The 23375-nt window shown below is 37.6% G+C and overlaps 1 protein-coding gene across 1 annotated transcript in view; it reads left to right on the top strand.

Moving 5' to 3' along the window:
• Positions 1-15: 15 nt before the first annotated feature.
• The window catches only part of DMGDH (dimethylglycine dehydrogenase), a 66289-nt gene continuing 42929 nt past the window's right edge, over positions 16-23375 (top strand). The window contains exons 1-5 of the mRNA XM_020290117.2: positions 16-175; positions 6743-6917; positions 12887-12985; positions 14471-14635; positions 16861-17065. Of these exons, the coding sequence (XP_020145706.1) occupies positions 75-175; positions 6743-6917; positions 12887-12985; positions 14471-14635; positions 16861-17065 (745 nt within the window). The 5' untranslated portion in view covers positions 16-74. The remainder of the gene's footprint in view (positions 176-6742; positions 6918-12886; positions 12986-14470; positions 14636-16860; positions 17066-23375) is intronic.

Raw genomic sequence — 23375 nt, 5'->3', positions numbered from 1 at the left:
CCCCGCGCCTCGGGCGGTCCCAGCCTCGCAGCAGGTGCCTGCGCCCTCGGCCTCCCCTCCGCCTCGTCCTAGCCATGCTCCGCCCGGCGGCGCAGCGGCTGCGGGGCCTGGCGCTGCGGCGCGGCCCGCTGCGGGGCTGCCCCGGGCGCACGAGCTCCGGCGGCGGCCGGGAAGGGTGAGTGGGGCCCGGCCAGCGCGGAGGGGCGGCGGCCGCCGGGTGGGGGCGAGCGGCTGAGGCGGGCTGTCTCTCTGGGGTGAGGAGCTCCGGCCTCCTCCTCCTCCTCGGAGAAATGGGCCTTGGAATTTCTTCTTGAATTACCTTTTAGTTATAAAGTGAAACGGTATCAAAAGGTTCTTCGCGTAAAGTCTCTCCTGCCGCCACCCCCTTGCCCAGCCAACGACTGTTCATAGTGTCGTCTGCGTGTAGGCAAACGCGGGTGGATATACGCTGTTCCTTGGCTTATGGAAACCTTGGTTTTCACAGTTATCGATATGTCTTGGAGACTGTTCTGTTTCTGCACATATCGATTTGCCTTATTCTTTTTAAAGGCTGCATAGTTTTCCATCTTGTCAATATTCTGCACTGTAAGCAATCTATTCATTAGCATTTGACTTGCTTCCAGGTGTTTATTACTGCAAATAATGTGCATGTGGAAATTCTTATGTACATGTCTTTGGGTACATAGGGCAGACTGTCTGCAGAATCAATTTTTAAAAGGAAAATGGCTATGTGCATTTGAAAGATTCACAGACAGCAACAAATTCTCCAAGTGGGTGACAATCTGCATGCCCCTACCAGTGTGTCTATTTCCCACATCTTTCCTGGTTCCTAGAGTAGCAGGTTTTTTTTTTGTTGTTTGCTTTTGTTTTGATCTTTGCAAACTCTTATAGGTGAAAATGGTATTTCCTTTTGATTTCCTTATGTTTATAGATTATTCTTGGCTGTAAGGTAAGGCTTCTCTTTACTGCATCGCTCAACATTATTATGAGTTGACTCAACTTTTACTTTACACCCTATGACCTGAAATTCTGGGATCAGAGACCTGTTTTGAGTTACATCCATCCATTCTTTAATTCAGCAAGTATTTACTGAGTGTCTGTGATGTGCTAGTCTTGTCCCTGGTGCTGGGAACTGTAGCTACCAAGTCACAATTCCTGCTCCATCAGTTATGTAGAATGTGACCTTACACTTCAGAACTTCAGTTTCCTCATCTATAAAGTAGGGATATGAATATTTGCTTTGCCTAACTCACAGGATTGCTGTGAATATTAAATAAAAGAATGCATGTGAAAGTGCTTTGTAAACTGTAAAGCATCACAAAAATATTTATAATAAAGATACATTTTTATACAATGCAAAACGAAATAGAAATTTAACAAACAAATTGATCTGTTTAAAACTGATAAGACAAATAAAATTTCAGGACTATCCAAACATAAATGTTTTGCTATATTCCTTTTGCAATGTGTAGTTCTATATTGAACAAATCAAAATTCAAATTATTTTATTTCTTTGTATTCTCTCTATACCCAATTCCAAACTATCAAAAGGATTTTTTTTATTTTAGAAAGCACTTGGACAAGCACACAGATAATTAAAAAATTTCCATTTCTAATGTAGAAGATAGGTGACCTGGGTTTTTAGCAGAGTTCCTATTTTACTTTATTTCAAATACAGTTATGACTATCCCTGACTGCATCCAAAAGGAATTTAAGATAGTTATCCTCATAATTAAAAATACCATACCCAGTCTGGAACATATTATGGCATGCTGGGCAGAAGGAATATTATACATTTAATACAACTTTATTTTATATTGTCAAATGGAATCTTCACAGCCCCATTTTGTAGATGAGGAAATTTTAAGATGTTTGTCTAAGTTTCCCTAAAATAGTTATTTCACTGGACTAGGGACTCAAACCCAGGTTCCTGATTTTTTTTTTCTTTTTTAACTTGACCACTGTCCTAAAAGAAATCATCTTCTTCCTTTTGAACACACTAAAAAACCTTTAACATTATTACTGTTTGTTACCACTATAGTGATTTCAACTAAAATACAAGATGTGCCTAGGCCATTTAAAATTGCATTTCTATGCAGAGTAGTCGAGTCATATGTGCATTATTTTTTTCTTACATGGCACACAAAGAAATGATAAAAGTCATTTAAAAACCAGTTAAACAAAAGTACTAGAACATATTGTGGCACCAGGAAATGAGGAAGTACTCCAAGAATCATGTGGACATGTCAAAAGGATGCAGGAATCAACATAAAGAACCTCCTCTTGGCCAAATCTGAGACAATTTGGCATTAAAATAAATGATGAATAGTAATGGATTGTAACCCACCGAATACAATAAATGCCCATAAGTTCATGTTAATATAAACAACAAACAGAAGTGAAAGGAAAACCCTTACAGTAGACTGCCAGCTGATAAATACAATAGAAATGATGGGATTAGGAAATAAACAATAGATACTAAAACCACTCAGGAAAAGTTTAATAAGGAACAGGATATTTACGTGGCCTCGAAGTAACACTCTACATTATTACTTATACAAAAGAGAGAATAGTAACTTTACAGGATAAATCTGACAGACACTACCTTAAGCAAGCCATCAGACATAACACCAATACTGGGACAAACCAACGTCATATGCTTCCTAATCATATGCACTGGGAAGGACACAGCATCACTTCTGTGATATTTTTGCCAAAACCGCATAACCTAAATCTCATCTGAGGAAACACCAGACAAACTCAGAGTAAAATAGATCCTATAAAGCTGAGGTCCCCAAACTCCTGTCCACAGATTGGTACCTGTCCACGGGCTGTTAGATACAGGCCGCACAGCTCCGCTACTCTCCTTCCCACTCCTGTCCTTAGAAAAATGGTCTTCTATGAAATTTAGGAAGAGGAGCTTGCACAGCAGGAGGGGAGTGGTGGCAAGCGAGGAGGGAAGCTTCATCTGTATTTACAGCTGCTCCTCGTCGCTGGCATCACCGCCTGGGCTCAGTCTTTCACTGGTCCCAACCCGCCCCCCCCCCCCCCCCCCCCCCCCCCCGCCCATCTGTGGAACAATTGTCTTCCATGAAATGGGATCCTGGGGCCAAAAATGTTGGGGTTATACTGCTATAAAGTAACTGGCTACTATTCTTAAAAATGTCAAGGTCATGAAACACAAAGTAAGTCTGAGGAACTGTTCTAAATTAAATGGGACTAAAGAGACAGGACCGTGGGTTTGGTTCTTGACTGGAAAAAGTAGCTATGAATACATTATTGGGATAATTGATTACACTTTAATATGGATTATAGATTAGATAATACTATTGTATTGATGTTAAATTTCCTGATTTTGATAACTATGATGTAGTTATGTAAGAGAATGTCTTTTTTCTCAGGAAACATAGCACAGAAATATTAATATTTAGAAGTAAATAGGGTTGATAGCATCAATTTACTCTAAACATTGTACACATATGTAATGTACGTATTATACATATATTTACAGGCATGCACTGCATGACGAGGTTTTGATCAATGGCAGACCGCATATACAACGGTGGTCCCATAAGATTATAATGGAGCTGAAAAATTCCTATTGCCTAGTTTTTACTATACTATACTTTTCATCATTATTTTAGAGTGTACTCCTACTTATTAAAAGAAAAAAAGCTAACTATAAAACCAGCTCAGGTAGGTCCTTCAGGAGGTATTCCGGAAGAAGGTATTTCTATCCTAGAAGATGACAGTGCCATGCCTGTTATTACCCCTGAAGACTTTCCAGGTGGTGGAAGATGGTGATATTGGTGATCCTGACACTGATCCTGTCCATAAGTTCATATTTAATATAAACAACAAACAAACAGAAGTGAAAGGAAAACCCTTACAGTAGACTGCCAGCTGATAAATACAATAGAAATGATGGGATTAGGAAATAAACAATAGATACTAAAACCACTCAGGAAAAGTTTAATAAGGAACAGGATATTTACACGGCCTATGATCCTGTATAGGCCTAGCCTGATGTGTGTGTTTGTGTCTTAGTTTTTAACAAAAAAGTTTAAAAAGCAAAAAAAAAAAAATTGTAATAGAGAAAGGCTTATAGAATAAAGATATAAAGAAAGAAAATAAGCTCTACAGTGTGTTTGTGTTTTAAGCTAAGTGTTATTATAAAAGTCACAGAGTTAAAAGAAATTCAAAAGTTTATAAAGTAAAATGTTAAGGTTAATTTATTATTGAAGAAAAATTTTTTTTGTTAATTTATTGATATTTTAGCCTAAGAATGCAGCATTTTAAAGTCTACAGTACTGTACAGTAATGTCCAGGCCTACACATTCACTCGCCACTCACTCACTGACTCACCTAGAGCAAATTCGAGTCCTGCAAGCTCTATTCTATAGTAAGTACCCTCTACAGGAGTACCATTTTTGCTGCCACATTTTGACTATACATTTTCTATGTTTAGATATGTTTAGATACACAAATACTTACCATTGTATTACAGTTGCCTGTACTGTTATGCATAGTAACTTGCTGTACAGGTTTGTAGCCTAGGACCATATAGCCTGGATGTGTATACATAGTCATGCATTGCTTAACAACAGGGATATGTTCTGAGAAATGCATCATTAGATTTCATTGTTATGCAAACATTTACCTACACAAATCTAGATAGTATAAACTACTTACTATACAGCTAGGCTATATGGTATAGCCATTATAATCTTATAGGACCACCATCACATATGTGGTCTGTTGTTGACTGAAATGTCCTTATGTGGTACGTGACCATATATAAACTATATATAAGCGTGTGTGTGTTTATTTTGAAATATTTGAGAGTAAATTGCAGATATCATTTCCCTTCTAAATATTCTAAGAGTTCATTGTACAATTCTTGTAGCTCTTTTGAAAGTTTGGAATTATATAAAAAGTTCCTCCTCAAATAAGTTAAACCAATAAAGAAAACTATAAGTCTCTGGTCTAGAAAAAATGTTGAAGGCAGATTAGAATTTAGATATTAAGACTCTTTAGCAATGTTATAGTCATAAATATATCACCTCCTTCCAAATAAAGATAATAAAATAGATAATATAATTAGTATCATTGTATCAATCCTAAGGAAAGTTTCTATCTGGTGTTTTTTTTTTTTTTTCAGTTTAAAACTCATCCTCAAAACTACAATTTTTAGACTGTTGTGTTACCTAAGTAAAATATGAGGAATCTGCCCAGAATTCTTTTTTTTTTTTTTTTTTTTTTTTTTTTTTTTACTGACTGTGATATTAAGCCAATCTGCCCAGAATTCTTAGTAATTCATGTTGTGAAATCTCTAAGTTGGAAGTTAACGTAAAAAAAGGATTTGTGACTAGGAAAGATGAAAATAGCAAGAATCAGGTATTAAAAGCCTATCATTCATTAATATATTCAACAGCATTTATTGAGGACCTATTGTTTTTGGTGCTCAACATACAGCAATGAAGCACTAGACTGAAAGACAGCCCAGGGCTCCCTTGGGACCTTATCTCCACACAGCAGCCTCTGTGGCCCTTCAGTGCCCTGGATTCTCCCAGTGCTTTCCTGCCATGTAACTGTCCCCATAACCTGGAATAGCCTTTCTTCCCCTCCCTCCCTCCCTCCCTCCCTCCCTCCCTTCCTTCCTTCCTTCTTTCCTCATCCTTCAGACCTCAAATAAGCCACCTTCCTGCATATATACTCTCATGGAGTCCTTCATTCCTCCGTTATAGCAACTTTTATTATTGTAGTCTCCACATTTGTGTTCTTATCTGACTGCTCTCTCTCCCCTCATCTATGTTGTTCACTTCAGAGAGTAGAGATGATGTTTATTTTGTCTAATCACTGCTCTGTAGTATAACACCCTGTTCATGAAAGGAAATACTCAGGCAGTACTTGATGAATAAGGGAAGAATGGATGAATGAAATGTACGTATACAAAGTATAACCTGTGGTGATAATTAACAACACCACACCTCCACCCCCACCCCCACTAATGAGTGCTGCCTCTGCTGGAATTGAATTCTTTGGGGGATTTATGCAGCAAAATACGATCAATAGAGGCTAGATTATCAAATGTATCCATTCAGCATGCATACTAGAGATGGGCACTGTGCAAGGGCCAGGGATCAGTGACGAATAACACATTGGCTCTGCCTTTAAGAAGCTCATAGTGCAGGTAGGAAGACAGTCATGCAAATAATCGTATTAACCACTGAGTAATATTAATAATTACAATTAGAGAAGCAGGTACACAATTAGAGGAAGGCAAGTGAGGAAGATCATTTTATTCTGTCTGCCTCTCTTCAGCCTGAAGTGTACTGGTGGCAGGTGGTGATCCAAGATCTATAGGTGCTGAACTTCATGATTATGGCTTCTTTATGGAACAAAATGATTATATATGTGTTATTTAGGTAGGAAAAATTATTCTCTAGGTTCTTTGAAAAAGAAAAAGCTGCTTGTTCATTTCTTTAGCTATATTAGTTAGAGCGCACCAGAATCATTATATGGAATGGGGCTCAAATGTCCCCTCCCCCTCCACTAACCAGGTTACCTAAGTCAGGGTTTAGATGCTCCAAATTATAATACGAAATCAGCACCATGCAAATTTCACAGTCACAAGGTGTTAAGTACAGAGAAACGAGTAAGAGGAAGCACATTAGTCAGACCAAAAGTGTAGTTACCATAGCTGAGTAACGTTACTATTTTTTTAAAAAATTTCTTCCAGAGAGGAAAAACCACCTTTATCTACAGAAACAAAATGGAAAGACAGAGCAGAAACAGTGATAATTGGAGGTGGCTGTATTGGCGTGAGTCTGGCCTATCACCTGGCTAAAGCAGGGATGAAAGACGTGGTCCTGCTGGAGAAATCGGAGCTCACAGCTGGATCGACTTGGCACGCAGTAAGAAAAGCACCCCAAAACTGTCCTATGCACGGGATTGTGCACGAGTGTGATCCATTTCCTTCCCATTCGCAACTCCCCAGTTCTTTAGAGCAAGTTCCCTTTCAGTAGGGCTGGAAGTACAACTGCAGTTTAACTGGCATACTTCCAGGCAGGGTACAATATTTATAATGTCCTTATCTTGAACAAATGGTGTCTGGATGCAAACCCTGGCTTTACCATTTTCTACCCATATCCATATGACTTCTAGCAAGTTACCTAAGTTTCCATTTTCTGATGCCTTAATGGGAATATTAATAATATCAACCTAATAGGGTTGTGATGAAGATTGAGTTAATATGTATAAAGTTATTAGACACATGGTAAGTGTTTAATAATAAATGCTAGCTTTTGTATCAAAGGATATCATCTGGGTGATCCTGAATATGGGCCCAGGACATTTACCTATACTCCCCTTGCCTGCATTTGGTGGTCCTTTTATTTATTTATGATTTTAATTTTATATGGTGAGACAATAGCCTGGCCTCATGAGGACTTAAATAGGAAGGCTACGAATGTGTGCCACAGCTTCTGTGTTAAATAAAACACAAGACCAAGTCAAGCTTGCATAGTGAATGGTACATATAATGGTTCCAGTGCTGTACTACAATTGGGCTTAACTAGAACGCTGCTCAAGTCAATGAGGTGTTGGGCGCGGCTCTCTTATTGCCAAACTAATTATTTCTGAAGCCGGCCAACGATAGGAGAGGAAGTTTTTATGACTGCTGGTGCAATTTGCTTTTGGGGGAAGATTTGGGCAGCATTTGCTGATGTACATCATGCCTTTTTGTCATTAGCTTTCCTCTGCTGAGAAGAGGGAACCCTGCTTTCAAGGGGCTTTTGGATATTCAGCACTTGCTCAAAGATGGGGTTGAGGGGAGTTTTGCACAAGAAAGATCTCCTGCCTCTGGCTGACTCTGGGGGACAGTGCTGCCCAGACTGAAGCCCCATTGCAGTCTTTGCCCTCATGGAGGTCATATTCTAGTGGGGCAGACAGAAAACACACAACAGTGCTAGAGAGTAATCAGCACCATGAAGTAAAATAGGGGTAAAGGATGTAGAATGATGGGGAAAGAGGAGAAGGAGAAGTTAGGAAGGCTACTTCAAAGAGGTGGTACGTGAGCAGGGGCCCGGATACAGTGAGCAGAAGGGCAGTGAGGCTATCCAGGCAAGAGCATTTAGGTGGAGAGAAATTTAGGCAAGTGGAAACATCCTGTGAGGGAGGGCTTGCACCCCTCACCACTTCTGGAATGTTAAGGAGGGCATACACTTTAATGTTTGAATTACTTATTTACTCGTTCATATGCTGATTGAATGTGGCCTGCATTTTAGAATAGGTTGTAAGATTCCCTGGGATTTTATTTCTTACATGTCCCATAAATGAAAAGCAACATACCCTTAATCTAAGTCCTTTTAAGAAAAATGAGCAGAGTTTTTAAGGTGATAGCTTCTTGTTAAAAGTCAACAATGCAAAATCATTTTCCTTAAGCAAAAGATACCAAAGTGAGTGGGAAAAGGCATTATCTCACCTTATAGACAAGGAATTATGCTGTAATTTACAAAATGAGGCTTCATGCAGTATGAGGTCAAGGTGGAATCAAGCATCAGGAGCTAGAGGTCTTTGGCCTCCTTGGAATAAAAGAAAAGATGAGAGAGTTGTCCTAGGAAGCTGATTCTAGGCTTTGTTTTCTTTTCTTTTCTTTTCTTTTTTTTTTTTTTTGTGGAAGTCAAAGGGGCCTCCCTGTGAGGAGCAGCATGAAGAAATTCCATATGTTATGAATTTTTAACACAGAGAAATTTGTGGAGCAGATAGGAGAATATGGAAGGTTGGGAGCCAGATTTAAGGGGCAGACTATAAAAATCAAGGCAGTCTCACTGAAGTATAATATGTGCTCAATGACAAAAGCGTCTGGAGAGTGGAGGAATCAAGTGCTTGGGGAGGAAGGCACGGCTTGCAAAGTGAATATTCGAAATAGAATCACAAATCCATAAATCCTGAGGTTTTGATATATTTTAACAGGACTGCTTTGTCAGCTCATGACATTGCTAACAATATAGAGCATTTCATGTCGGGTGGAGGGAAAGGGGAGAGGTTGGAGTGAGAAGCAGTTTGGAGCACAGGGTCCCCAGGAGAGGGTGCCCCTGGGGATGGTGCCAAAGCGGGTGTTTCGGAGAGCCAAGGACTAAAGATGCAAGGCAATCCATTTGGGGGTAGGAAGACGATATTAAAACTTTCCATTTGTTTTTATCTACAAATGTAAGGAGGAAATTAAGCTTTACTAATATTTGTAAATGGCCCTTGAATTTGATGTAGGTGACGTATTGTGTACAATTTCAAGGTTGACTAAGTGGGAGGTTAGCAGTCCATGGTGAGAGTATCCTCGTTTTTTCTTTTGTCTTCTGTATATCGTGACGTAGTGCAGATTACATGTTATAGGATATCATCATTGTGATTAGTTTTATAGAAACAGGGCTTTAAACAATATAATTTGTAATGAAAGGGTGAGGGGATGAACTTGCGAGGGTTATACTACACAGAGATTTGTTGGTTATCTCCCAACAATAGTTAAAAGAGTTTTGAAACTTAAAGATAAGTTTTTCTTTTACAAAAAGACAAGTGTCTCACATTTGCTGACCTTTGTGATGACAAATGGATGTCAGTCATTTCTACATAGCAGATTATATATTAAAAAAATAGATGCAGTCTTTCTCTTCCAAGTAAAAGTGAGGCTTTCAATAAGGGAGAAATAACTGCCTTTTTCAAAATAGTCCTTTTGGGAAGAGAGCATTTTGAAAATGGATATTTGTAAACGTCGGTATTATTATTAGATTTTCTGCCAAAATAATACGTATCACCTAGAAAAACGCATATATGTGAGAAATAAATTTTTTAACTCACATAACATTTTTCTGAACATTTTTCCAACTGAAGAGTTTCATTGAGCTTTGTCACCATTTATTTAAAATGCAAAAAAAAAAAAAAGCAATATGTAGTCCAGTTAGTTTGTAACAACAACAGATGGACAAGAGAACATGAAAAATTACAGTCAAATGTCAACAGAAACCTTTGTATAGGTGTTGACTGGGATGGAGGAAAGGGTGTCAGGATGCGGAGAACACAGCCAAGCCTGCCCCTCCCCCACCTGTGTCTGTGTGTCACTGAGGGGTGTCTGCTTCAGCTGTCGCAGCCACCAGAAGCAGTCTCAAAGTAAAACAAACCCAGAACCAGGCCTTTACATTGATGTATTACACCTGTTAATGTAGTATATATGTTTTAATAATGAAATACGCCAATCACATAGCTCTTGCTAAAATGTTACCAATAAGCTTAATATTCAAAAGCTTTTCTACACAATAAATAACTTACAAAAATTAGTTTAAATATTTCACTCATTCTAGGTTTTTGTGTGTTTATGATCTCTATTACTATTTACATATCATGTGTAAAGGAAGAAATATACATATTTTAGTAGTTATGCTCAAAAATGTTCATAGGATATATAAGTGTATGGATAAAGGATTTTTAGCCACTGGAATATAGGATGGGTTGAGATCAGTCACTGGACTCTTTGAGGCAGTTGAGGTTCCTGAAAGAGGGAAAGGATTATTGAAGAGTAAGGAAAAGCTGCACTAGTAGCACCCATCGTGCTATCCTTTATTTAGTATCCATTGATGATTTTTCAACTCCATTATTCTTTTCATACTTATTGTCAGTCTAGTATAAACAGGAACTTTCTCTTCTCCCCTACTGATTTACTTATTTATTTATATCAACAAGGATTCATAAATTCTTCATTTATTCAAAAGGCTATAATTCTTAATGATTACATCTCTGTTTTATCTTCCCTCCTTTATGTTCTCCAACAACTATAATCATTTTCTTTCTTCAAAGCTAAAACCTCTTCCTATTGAAGACTTCTGTGACCCTTCTAGCATCTTCTCTTCCCTTGGTTACCCTAGTTCCCGTGTCTTTCCTGTGCCTTTGATTTAACTGTTTCATGTATAAAAGTTTCATGACCTCAACATAAAAGTTTTATGACCTCATCCATCAGACTATAAAACTTTGAAGGAGAAGATCAATGTTTTCTCCTTCTTCAGACTTCCTCTTTAATATGTTGTTGTTGAAATCATAGAAGAGTAAGACATTGTGCCCTCTTTATATTTAATGTTGCAAGACTAATACTTAAATTAATAGTAGATACCATGCAGATGTTACATTCAAATAATTTAAATAGAAGCACTAATGTAAACCCTAGATTTTGAATACAGATTAAAAGGCAAAAGCCAATTCATAAGAGTATAAAAATTAAATACTTTTTATGCCTGACTGAGAAAATGGAATCCATAGCTTACTTCTGTCTATCCTAGCAGCAAGAAGAAGAGGGTAGTATGAATGTTCAGTAGAAGTAGGTCTACTATGGCAGTAAGGGAGACTAACTTTTCCTTGACCACGAGTTTCTAAAAGAATGAGTTACCTAAACAAGTACACTGGGCCAAATGTCTTGGATAAACTCACCTTTACAAAAGTGAGCCAATATGACTGTTTCAAATGAAGCAAAATTAATTTATAATTTTAGGGATGAGGAAGATGAGGATTATATAGTGTAGACAGATAACTTTCTGGTGGTCTGGCTTGACCCAGGTATAAAACTTAGAAGATCTTGAGGAGTGAATGGCAGTCAGAACCCTAGGCCAGTTTTCTCACTGACAGGAGATATACTGAAGACAAAATCTGGGTCACTAGCAGATACCTGAAGGCCAGGGGTTCTCTTTTACGGAATCAGAAAAGTTTGTTTGCACACTGGATAACAACACATAAAAGGAGAAGGGGATGTTTGACCATGAAGTCAGAGAGTCTGACTTGCAGTTCCATTGTAGTGGAATCCCTTCTCTCCTCCCACATGGAGCTGTGCTGCAGGATGACTGATAAGTCAGACCAGGATTGTTCTCAAAAAAAGAGCTCTGTGTATGCTCAGATGCTTGGACAAGTACCAGGTAGAAGCCCAGGGTTTGGGTTCTTAAAGGATGAATTATAAATTTTAATGGGGTGTTTCTGAGTTCAGAAGGACCAAATGCTCACTACTATCATAGAAGCACTGTATAAATACTCCTAAATAGATTTTATTGTGAACAGGTTGTGTTTTGATGAGCTTTCCAGGATAAATTAGCTGCAAAATGAGGTCTCAGATGCCTAATTAAGAGAACCTACTTCATATCATTGCTTAGAATTCTTTGTCTGGATACTAGAGTGCATCTTCCAGAGTTGGTAAAAAGGGTTTTGGTGTAGCTAATATTTAGATATTTTTCCTGAGAGTAACTAATCAGTATTTACTCAACAAATATTTCTGGAGTACCACCTATGTGCTTATGTAACAGCTTAAGCTTTGACAAAAATCTGTTCACCTAAACACCAGGCTCTGATTAGAAGGAATTTTCTCATTGTTGAATTTTGCAATTTCAGGAAAGGGACAGGAGGGCTGCTTTATTCAAGTGAAAGGTGGGGATGGGCTTTTAAAAAATCCTTTGCTAGTCCCTTCCTCTTAAGGGAACATACACGGTTTGCTGGCTTGAGCCACATTGTATGCCATTCCCCTATACTCTCCTTAATAGTGCATATTCCTAAACCTTCCATCTAAACCATCCCATTTCTGATTCTCTAAACAGCCCTTTCCTGGTAACTCTTAGGGACTGAATGTGTGTGTTTGCTGGCTGGCTCTCACTTTACTTACATGGTTCAAATTGCTTCTTATAACCCGCTATGAGCCTTATGCTCTGGTGTGCTCAAACTGCTGCTGATGCGTTCTCATCCCAAAGAATTGGCTGGTGCTTCTCAGTTTCTTGCCAGCATTAAATTACTTCTTAACGTATAAACTATCAACATTTTAAGAATGTTAACTTTTTTAGTATTTCTTTTCCTCCTTGCTTTTAAGGCAGGTTTAACAACTTACTTTCATCCTGGAATAAACTTGAAGAAAATACATTATGATAGCATCAAACTGTATGAGAAACTGGAAGAAGAAACTGGGCAGGTAAATGCATTTAACTTAAAACCATCTGTTAGGTCATTCTCTCAGAAACATGTATGATTCTGAAGGATTCTGACAAATCATCACGTGTGTAGAGACATCATTGCCATGTGTGTTTAATTTGGTAGAGAAATATGATGAGAGTTTATAGAAAAGAACCCATAGAGTTTGCTTGAAAATCAATTTAATTTCTTGATTTAATTTCTCTTATCCATGTAATTAACTCTTTTTTATTTTGTAAATGAAGAAAGAATAAAAAAGAACTTTCAAAAACATCTTTAGACAGTTACTATATCTAGAAACTAAGAAATTGGAGCGTTTCGTCAATTGGATTGCAAAGGATCTGAGAGCAGCGTGTGCCAGATTGTCACACGGCTTTGAAAAGTACTTCACTAAAAGCTCCCCCCAATTTTTATTTTTATCTGTTCTCATATTTACTTGTACTCTCAAAATAAAGTGGCAGGCAGAGGGTATTCATAGGCTTCAATCATAAGATTGAAATCTACTCAAATTTGTCATGCTCTCTCCCTTGCTTAAAACCATCAAATGGCTCCCCACAGTCTACAGGATAAAATCAATGGATTAGCATGGCCTTAGGAGCGTGACCTTCATCGGCTGACCTCTACCTGCTGTCCCAACATTTTCTCTTGCCACTCCTCCCTTGGCTTATATGCTTCAGCTATTCTCAATTACATTCTGGAATGTGCTAAGCTCTTTCAAATCACTGTTTTTTTGTTTGTGTTGTGTTCTGTTTTCCCTGCTGCCTCCTCTGCCTGAAACTACACTTCCCCTGGCCCCATCTTCAACATTCACCCTCCACCCTTGGGGGGGGGGTCCGCCCCTTGGAGAGGCCTTTCTTAACTGTCCCTGCCTGCCTGGTATGCCAAGCTGGGGACACATCTCTTGGTTCTAAAAGCAGTTGGGCACACCCTCTCTCACAACATCTCTGTTGTAATTGTGGCATTACTGGTTGGTTTTCCCTACAGATGATGAGCAACTTGCAGGCAAGGCCTGCATCTTTTCTCTCTGTAAGCCAGGGCCTACCCAAGTGCTTGGCAAACTAAAGGACTTCAGTAAATGTCAAATGAATGTTTAATTGAATTCAGACCTAATCTCATCGTCATGACATTTTGCTTCTTTGTAATCTCTCTGCAAATCCTTTATCTTTCTCTTTTTCACATAATTTTCTTTCTCTGTGTACATTAACACTCATCCTATGTTATTGCAATTATGCATTTAGCTGTCTCTCTTCAACTGTAGAACTGTTCATTTTGACATCTCTGGGCTTGGCATAGAAGGAGGCACTTAAGGTATAATCACTGAATGAATTGTCTTTTTATAAGATGCAAATTTTTATATAGTTATTTTTTTTGCTCATAGTAAATCTCTTTTCTTGTATAGCTCAATTTTCATTGTGCTGGAGAAGAACCAGGTTTGAGTGCCAAATAATGATTTATTTATGGACTTTTATTGGAATTATTGTCACAGGTGGTGGGATTCCATCAGCCAGGTAGTATCAGACTTGCTACAACTCCTGTGAGGGTAGATGAATTTAAATATCAAATGACTCGGACTGGCTGGCATGCAACAGAACAGTATATTATTGAACCTGAAAAAATTCAAGAAATGTTCCCTTTACTCAACATGAATAAGGTATTTGTCTTAAGGGCATTTTTACCATTTGTTGAATTGAAATTAGAAAAAGTTATTTTATGAAGTTAATTTAAAATAGAAAAATGTTGTACACATATTTTGAATGGCAAAATCAGATGATTAATGCTGGAATTTGTATAAATTACAAGGTGGGCTGTTATATATGCTGAATAAAATATGAAAAATATTATTAGTTTGCCACCTATGACAACTGAGAAAACATTTGTAATACTTTTCTATTACTGCGTCCCCCAGATCTAAGGGTTTCCATACATAAACATTCTGTTTGAGAACTGTAGAGAGAATGATAACTTAATATGATAAATAAATGTCTAGAAAGATTGTGTTATTAAAATTTTTTTAAAATTCAAATTAAGAAGTACCATGCTATATTATTCCACAAATATCACCTAGTTCAAAGCTGTACTTCCCTTACAGACTCTGTGCCAGATATAAATCTAGATTTATACCACGTTTGCTCGAGAGAATCCACTTGACAGGGAATTTTGTGTTTTTTTCTACAGGAGGATAAACTCTTTTGAATAATAATACCAATGACTAACACTTACTATAGTATATATTTATGTACCAGTTACTGTGCTAAATTCTTTACATGCAGAATTTCATTTAACTTCACAACAATATTATGAGGTGTATATTATAACTAAACAGGAAATTGTAGCTTAGACAGGTTACATAGTGAGCCTGAGCTCGTTCATTAGGAAGACCTGGAGCAGAGATCTGAATTCAGGCTTTCTGACTCCATTGCACTGTACATACTGCCCAAGTGTCCCAGGTGGGACTGTTTGGGAAGCAGATGTTTGTTTCCCTGCTGGTAACTACTGCAGTCCTTCTCATCTCCAAGGAAGATTGATTTGGCCTGGGGTCATTTGCTCTTGTGGATTTTCACAGGCAGCTGGCACTCCCCTGTCTGTAGTTTTGTGTGACACCAGTGTGATGGCAGATTGGTGTTGCACTGCATTGCTTGCATGGAAATTCTATTCCCACTATAAGTAAGGATTCACTTTAATCTGTTTATGTGTCAATCCTGGAATGCTTTGCTGGAAGTCCTCACCATCAATAATTTTTCTCAAGGGCCTTAGGCAATGGAAATACGTGTCATGGGCATTCTCTGGATCTTGGGCAGGGGACTGGATCAAACAGATATGGGATCACTGCAACAAGGATATATCTCTGTCAAAGCACCAATGTGACATTTGCAAGCCTTCAGAAATGTGAATTCCATTAAAATCAAAAGTCCCTTGCACTAGACCTATACTAAGTGAAAGGATTAAATTAGTGATCAAAAACTTTCCTCAAAGAAAAGCGTGGGCCCAGATGATTTCACTGGCTAATTCAACCAGACATTTAAAAAATTAATACTAATATTTCACAAACTCTTCCAAAGATAGAAGAAAAGTGAACACTTCTCAACTCATTCTGTGAGGCCAGTATTGCCCTGATACCCTATCCGAATTAGTCAAAGACATCACACACACAAAAAAGAATGACTGGTATCCCTTATGAATATATATGCAAAAATCATCAACAAAATACTAGCAAACTGAATTCAGCAACATATAAAACGGATTATACAGCATGACCAAGTGGAATATATCCTAGCATTTCAGGGTTGGTTTAACATATAAAATTAATCAATGCAATAATACCACATTAATAGAATAAACCACACAATCATTTCAATAGATGCAGGAAAAATGTTTGACAAAAGCTTCTTGCTTGTATTTTGTGCTCAGTAGATTTTTCTTGAATAGATGAAACCTATCAACTCATTTCATACTCGTTTCTTTCTCCTTTGTTTTCCTAGCCTAGCCTGAAGCCCTAACACAAAATAGGGATTCAAGTCATTGAATCAAGTATAAATTTTCCTGACACCAGATATGTATTTAAAATGTGAATTTGACAGTATTAAGCAATTAAATTTAAATTATAATTGATATATCAGTTAGGATTAGATTTGACTTCAAATGTCAGAAACCAAAATAATAATGCTTAAACAAGTAGAAGTTTATTTCTCTTTCATTTCACAGTCCAGGACTTGAATGGTGGCTCTTTTTCATGAAGACTTCAGGGGCTCATTCACTTTCCAGATCAAGAAACACTTTTAAAGTCCAGTTTTATTAAATATTTGCTAGCAGAATATATTTAGTCTGAGTAATAAATATATATTCATTTGAATATTGACTCTATTATGGTTGATTTAGATTTTAGCTGGATTGTATAACCCTGGAGATGGTCACATTGATCCTTATTCTCTAACTATGGCCCTGGCTGCTGGGGCTAGGAAATATGGTGCCCTTTTAAAATATCCTGCACCAGTGACTTCTCTGAAATTCAGGTCAGATGGAACATGGGACATTGAAACACCACAGGGATCTATGAGAGCAAATAGAATTGTGAATGCTGCAGGTAAGCATCTTATCTTTCTTTTAAAAAAATCTGTTTTTTTAAGTGGCAAAGAAATAAAATAGCCATAAAGTAATGTTTTATACTATGGACATTGGTATGGAGCACTGTGGTGCTCCCAAGATAAACATTTTGTCTGTTCCTAAGCTACAAAACCCTCCTTCCACCATTTCACTCTTGAGATACTACTCTGTCCTTGGTTATCCACAAAAAGTTGATATTTTTCTCCATTCTCTGTTTTCTTTTGCTCCAGATTATGTTTTATTAAATTCTACTTCTTTTTTCTTCCTGTGTTCACTGTTTATTTATACTAATAACCAAATTCTGGTGTTCAAATTCATGAGCATTCTCTTTGTTTTCAATCTGCTTATTTAGGGCAGATTTGATCACTTGTACTATCTTATCCATTTCTGAATACTTTTGACGTTAATCATAAAACTCTTAACCCTTTTCCTTTGAGAACATTATTAAACATATTCCATAATCTTCTCTTTAGATTGTTCTGTTACAGTTTAGACTCACAGAGTAATGAAGCCAAAAGGGATATTTGGGATAATCTAACAACACATTCATTTTCCATTTGTAGAGGGCAAGGTCCAGAAGGGTCATGTTACCTGGCCAAGCAACACAGCTAATTTTGTCAGAGATAAGACTGGCATCTGGGTCTTTTGATTCTTGAGTTAATATACTTTCTAACAGATTGATCTTATGTGAAGCCATTTTAAACTATCAGATGTGCAAAAATAAATTTTAGTGAAAATGCTTTTGAAGCCTAAATAGGGCTAATAGTTTGTATTTTCTTATAATTCATAAGGGTTCCTTTAGAACCTAAAATAAGCATGAGGCAGTGACTGATTTTCTTTGAGTTATTGCTTAAATTACTAATAAAAACAATCTTTATTATTTGATATGCCATAAGGACATGCCAGAAACACCTTACCCTTATGATTCTTTCCTCTAAATTATAACTTCTGATCGATTTGTTTTGTTTTGTTTTGAGACAGAGTCTCACTCTGTTGCCTGGGCTACAATGCCATATAGTCAGCCTAGCTCACAGCAACCTCAAACTCCTGGGCTCAAGGGATCCTCCTGCCTCAGCCTCCCGAGTAGCTGGGACTACAGGCATGCGCCACCATGCCTGGCTAATTTTTTTTTATATGTATATTTTTTAGTTGTCCAGCTAATTTATTTCTATTTTGTTGTTGTTGTTGTTGTTAGTGGAGACGGGGTCTTGCTCTTTCTCAGGCTGGTCTCAAACTCCTGAGCTCAAAGGATCCACCCACCTCGGTCTCCCAGAGTGCTAGGATTACAAGTGTGAGCCACCGCACCTGGCCTGATATTATTTTTTAACAAAGCATTTTTAGTGGTCCTAGAAAAAGTCATGTCTTCAATACGTGAATCTAAGTTAGTATTTCTGAGTCTCTCTAATCATGCCTCCCATTTGAAAAACATAAAAATCCCATGGTTTCTTTAATAGAATTTGAAATTAACAATAATGTAAAATGACTTGCCTAAAAAATAAGAGCAATGGCATAAAATAACATTGCTTTGTTTCTGAACCTCACTTGCCTGTCCAATCTCCATCTGATACTCTCCTCTTTTCTGTCTTTGGGAACCTCTGGTCTAAATTCTGTTAGAAGATTTAAGGCAATGGAATTGTTCATGCTTTTTTTCCAAGTAGCAAGGATTCTTTGTAATCTTACAACTTTTTTTCTAGTCTCATGAATTCAGCCTCTAAAATATTTGATTGTTTTCACAGTGATAGCATATGCTAAATGAACATACTCAGACTCCCACATCCGGTTGGTCCCTGAGGCAGACATTGATAATCAATCACTGCACTTATTTCAGATGAGCTTGGACAAAGCCCCACCCCTTTTCTCAACACAGTACATTAGGCAGTCCCACATTCCTAGTTGATATTTTGAAAAATAACATAGAATACCTTAATTTAGCACATTTATCCATTGTCTTCCTAGAATGGATAAACTTAATTACATAATAAATTGCCATTATTATAATACATTTTTTCTAAACCACACACTTTAACAAATAAGGAATTAGTGAGAAGGAAGATAGAATGATCTCTAGAGAGATCTGACCTAAACCCAGCACAGTGGTTCCCTATGGAAGTTTTCTGTGCAGCTGTGAAATCTTGTGGTGTGATGGGGTTGGGGAGAGCAATGGCAGAAGGTCCTTGAGAACCGCTGTCTCCTGCTGGCCTGGGAAAGCATATCCCTGGAATTAGGTTGACAGTGTGGCTCTGTGTGGAGTGGTGATGCCTCCCCGTGTTCTTTGTTCCTGGTGCCTTTTGCCCAGCAACATCCCCTCCCTTGCCCTGGTAACTCCAGGCAGCTCTTTGCTGAAAGTTGTGCAAACTATCCTGTCTCAATTTTCAATTCTTTCTCTCATTCAGATCAGATCTCTGCCCCATAATCTCCTTTCCCCCCCTTTTTCTCCTCCATCATTTTTCTTCCATTGGGCAAAAGTTACTGGAGAAACTCTAACTGATTACATATTTGTCATCCACAGGTGGTATGGAGTAGGGTGTGTGTGTGTGTGTGTGTGTGTGTGTTTTCAAAAACACTTTATTTAAAAGATAGAAGCTCTCCAAAGGGTGAGCCTCAGTAGCTGGAGACAAAGGTTTGTATATTTCTGCTTCTAGAATTGAAACTAACAAAGATCAATTTTATGAATAAAAGCAACCATCTGCAGAAGGCATCATGCTGAAATGGTCTGAGAATGTGTGGCTGGTAGAATGTTTCCCAGAGTTACTCAATGAGACCAGGAAGTCTCACAAATTTAGGCAACCCCCTCGGGCCAGCTCTGAAATCTGATTAAAGTAACCAGAAAAAGCACTTGGAAATATAACCGAAATGTAAATGTTTCTGGGTCTTCAGGATATCCATAAAAAGTCTAACAGAGTCTAACAGAGAGTTGAATGATGGTTACCAAAGATTCTGCAGGGGGGATAAAATGGGGATGGTTAATGTGTGCAAAAATATAGTCAGATAGGTAGAATGAACTGGTAGCACAACAAAGTGACTATAAGCAATGATAAGTTAGGGTATACTTTAAAATAACTAAAAGAGTAGAATTGGAATGTTCCTAACACAAAGAAAAGTTAAGTGCCTGAGGTGATGGATACCCCAATTACCCTGATTTGATTAATTCACATTTTATGCCTGTATCAGGACATCACATGTACACTATAAAGATACAAAACTATTATATTTTTAATTATAATTAATTAATATAATTAAATTTAATAGAATATATTTGATATATTTGACATAATATAATTTAATTATATCTTTAATTATGTACTTATAATAATTAAAAATAAAGTAAAATAAAAAGGACAATCTGAGAGTAAAGATTTGTCAGTTTGCTGATGTGCTTCTAGCATTGCCCATGGTAATGGTGCTCTCTGACCCAGAGACATGCATTGTCAATTAAGTGACTCAGGCAAGTTACTCATTTGTAAAATAGGAATAATATTGCCCATCTTGAAAAGTTATTATGGGTGGCAAATAAGCTAATGATGTATAATACCCAGATCAGGGATTACCATGTAGAAAGCACTAAAAAAATTAGGTATAATAATTATTATGAATGATTATTACAATTATTTCCTTGATAGTCTATGCCCTAGTCTGGGGTAGCATCAAGCTATGATAGCTTCTTACTACTAGCCTTAAGATTGCTCAATTTCTTTCTTTTGCCCTGTAGGCATCCGGCCCCTATTCTGCTAGTAAATTGGCTTCTCAAAGAGCTTGGTTACCAAGCTAGTGTGCATAAGAATCACCTTGGGAAGTTTCCCAGGCTTCGAAATGATTCTAATTCAGATGTTCTGGGTGGGTGCTCAGAAGCTGCATTTTAAATAAGTACTCCAGGTACTGTACTGCCCGTACCAGAAAATTTGCAAAAATTCTATGTAGAAACAGCATTCTATGAGTGTTCCTACAGGACAGAGAATGTAGTGAGTGTATTCTTTTTTTTTTTCTCTTGCCATTTGACTTTGCAATAAGTGACTGTATTCTTTTTTCTTTTCTTTTCTTTTTTTTTTTGAGACAGAGTCTCGCTTTGTTGTCCAGGCTAGAGTGAGTGCCTTGGCGTCAGCCTAGCTCACAGCAACCTCAAACTCTTAGGCTCAAGCAATCCGTCTGCCTCAGCCTCCCAAGTAGGTGGGACTACAGGCATGTGCCACCATGCCCGGCTAATTTTTTCTATATATATTAGTTGGCCAATTAATTTCTTCCTATTATTTATAGTAGAGACAGGGTCTCAATCTTGCTCAGGCTGGTTTCAGACTCCTGACTTGGAGCAATCCACCCGCCTCGGCCTCCCAGAGTGCTAGGATTACAGGCCTGAGCCACCGAGCTGGGCCAAGTAACTGTATTCCTGAGCAAGCAGAGCTGTGGAAGTTTCTGACACTTCCGGCCTTTTGGTGTGCGGTAGTCTAACTTGCCTTTAGCACTGGAAGCTTTCAAAATTGGCTTCATTCTACTCCTTCCCTCAGGTGCAGCTCAGAGACATGGGCATATGCTATTTATTATGACACAAGCTTTTTCTCTGCATGGTGTTGTATGTTCCTCTTGACCTCATTTCCAATTGACTCATTAAGCCCAAGATAACTTTGTAAAATTTACTTAAGAATTTTCCTAATATGGTAAATCAGAAATGTGCTTGGATCATGCTAATGTGAAGCCCAGTGCTCAGCCAAAAAGAATAGCTTGATTTTGTCTGATATTCTTCGTTAAAGAATAAAACCATTATTGTCACTGTATAAACCATCTAGTAGAAGTAAACTTGTCCATGAACCTTCAGCCTGCATTTCATTTCTATTAATCACTGCTCTTTTAAAAAATGGAAGTCATTGCCAGTGGTCATTTTTATTGACTCTTCTGTTGTTTTTCAGGTGATAGTGGTAGATTTTAGAATGAGTCTCCCACATTTGTCTCTTTTCCCTTTGATCTTGGTGGGTGGGTGATCTAGTAGGAGATGAAGGGTAATCCTGGCTAGATTTAGGCTAATTTGATTGACATAGAGAGGAAGGGAATGCCAACAGATACCACCCCCATAGGGTAAAGCAGCATAGAGCTTCCTATGGGATTTGAAGTAATATAGTTATATGATACTTATGCATACATTTCTACTTATTTAATGATACAGTGCATTAATAAGCAAGTAATTAGACTCAGAAATTCATATATGTTTGGATAAAACAGAATTTATTTTCTTCAATTTATGTTTTTCTAAATGTTAAATAATAATTTATTAGTTTTAATTAACCTATGCATTGTCAGTGAGGGTCCTACCACCCCCAAGGGGGTAAAAATGGGTTCTTTTATGTACAAAGTACAGATACAGTACATAAATAGATATACAGTACATCTGTGGTATTAAAATTACATGGGGGTTGGCTGGGTGTGGTGGCTCACACCTGCAACCTAGCATTCTAAGAGGCTGAGGCAGGAGGATCACTTGAGGCTAGGAGTTCAAGACCAGCCTGGGCAACATAGCAAGACCCTGTCTCTACCAAAAAAAAAAAAAAAATTACATGATAGGGGAGGCAGAAAAAAATGTTTAACAGTTCCTGGGTCAGTAAGAAAACAAAGTTATAAAAAAGGGCCTTTAATGTAGCCAATGGAGAGATGCATGGGATGTCAGCAACACGGACAGGGGAGCCCTGGAAGTACTTAGGGGTGGCTCAGCAGACTGGGAAGGGCCTGAAAATTTATGTTTTTAATTGAAACAAGTATATTGAGGATACTGCAGTAGTTTGAATTGCTAAGCTAAATATTTTGACTTTTTATATTTTAAAACTGCTCAAGCATGTATAACTAGAACAACATGTGTCTTTACTACATTTTCCTACAACATCCTGACATTGGTAATTTGTATCTTCCTACTAGCAAGAATAAATTATGTCCCTAAATTATTAAAAGACCAACAAATAGCTCTAATGCCCACAGGTCAGATTTCTAGTTTGCAAACAGGTACCCATTTCTGGATTTATTATACAAGTGTGACCAACTTAGCTGTTAGGCCAAAACAAAACAATAAAACACAAGGGTAATGTTTAGATGATTAAATGGAAATAAACTTTGGCACATATGAGCACGTACTCTGGATTCCCAGACTGAGTTATAATTGATGATTCGGTGTCTGGCTCTGAACTTCATAAAGATGGAAACTTCATAACTCCTTATTAGATTCAGAAAGAAAGAAAACAGAAATGGCTAAAAATTTAGAGTGTGCAACACTAAAAAAAAACTTAAATAGAATTCTCTAATCATTTGAATAATTC

This window comes from Microcebus murinus, chromosome 11, assembly GCF_040939455.1.
Source record: "Microcebus murinus isolate Inina chromosome 11, M.murinus_Inina_mat1.0, whole genome shotgun sequence".
Lineage (NCBI taxonomy): Eukaryota > Metazoa > Chordata > Mammalia > Primates > Cheirogaleidae > Microcebus > Microcebus murinus.
Note: the sequence above shows the minus strand (reverse complement) of the source record. Positions and strands in the feature narration are given on the sequence as shown.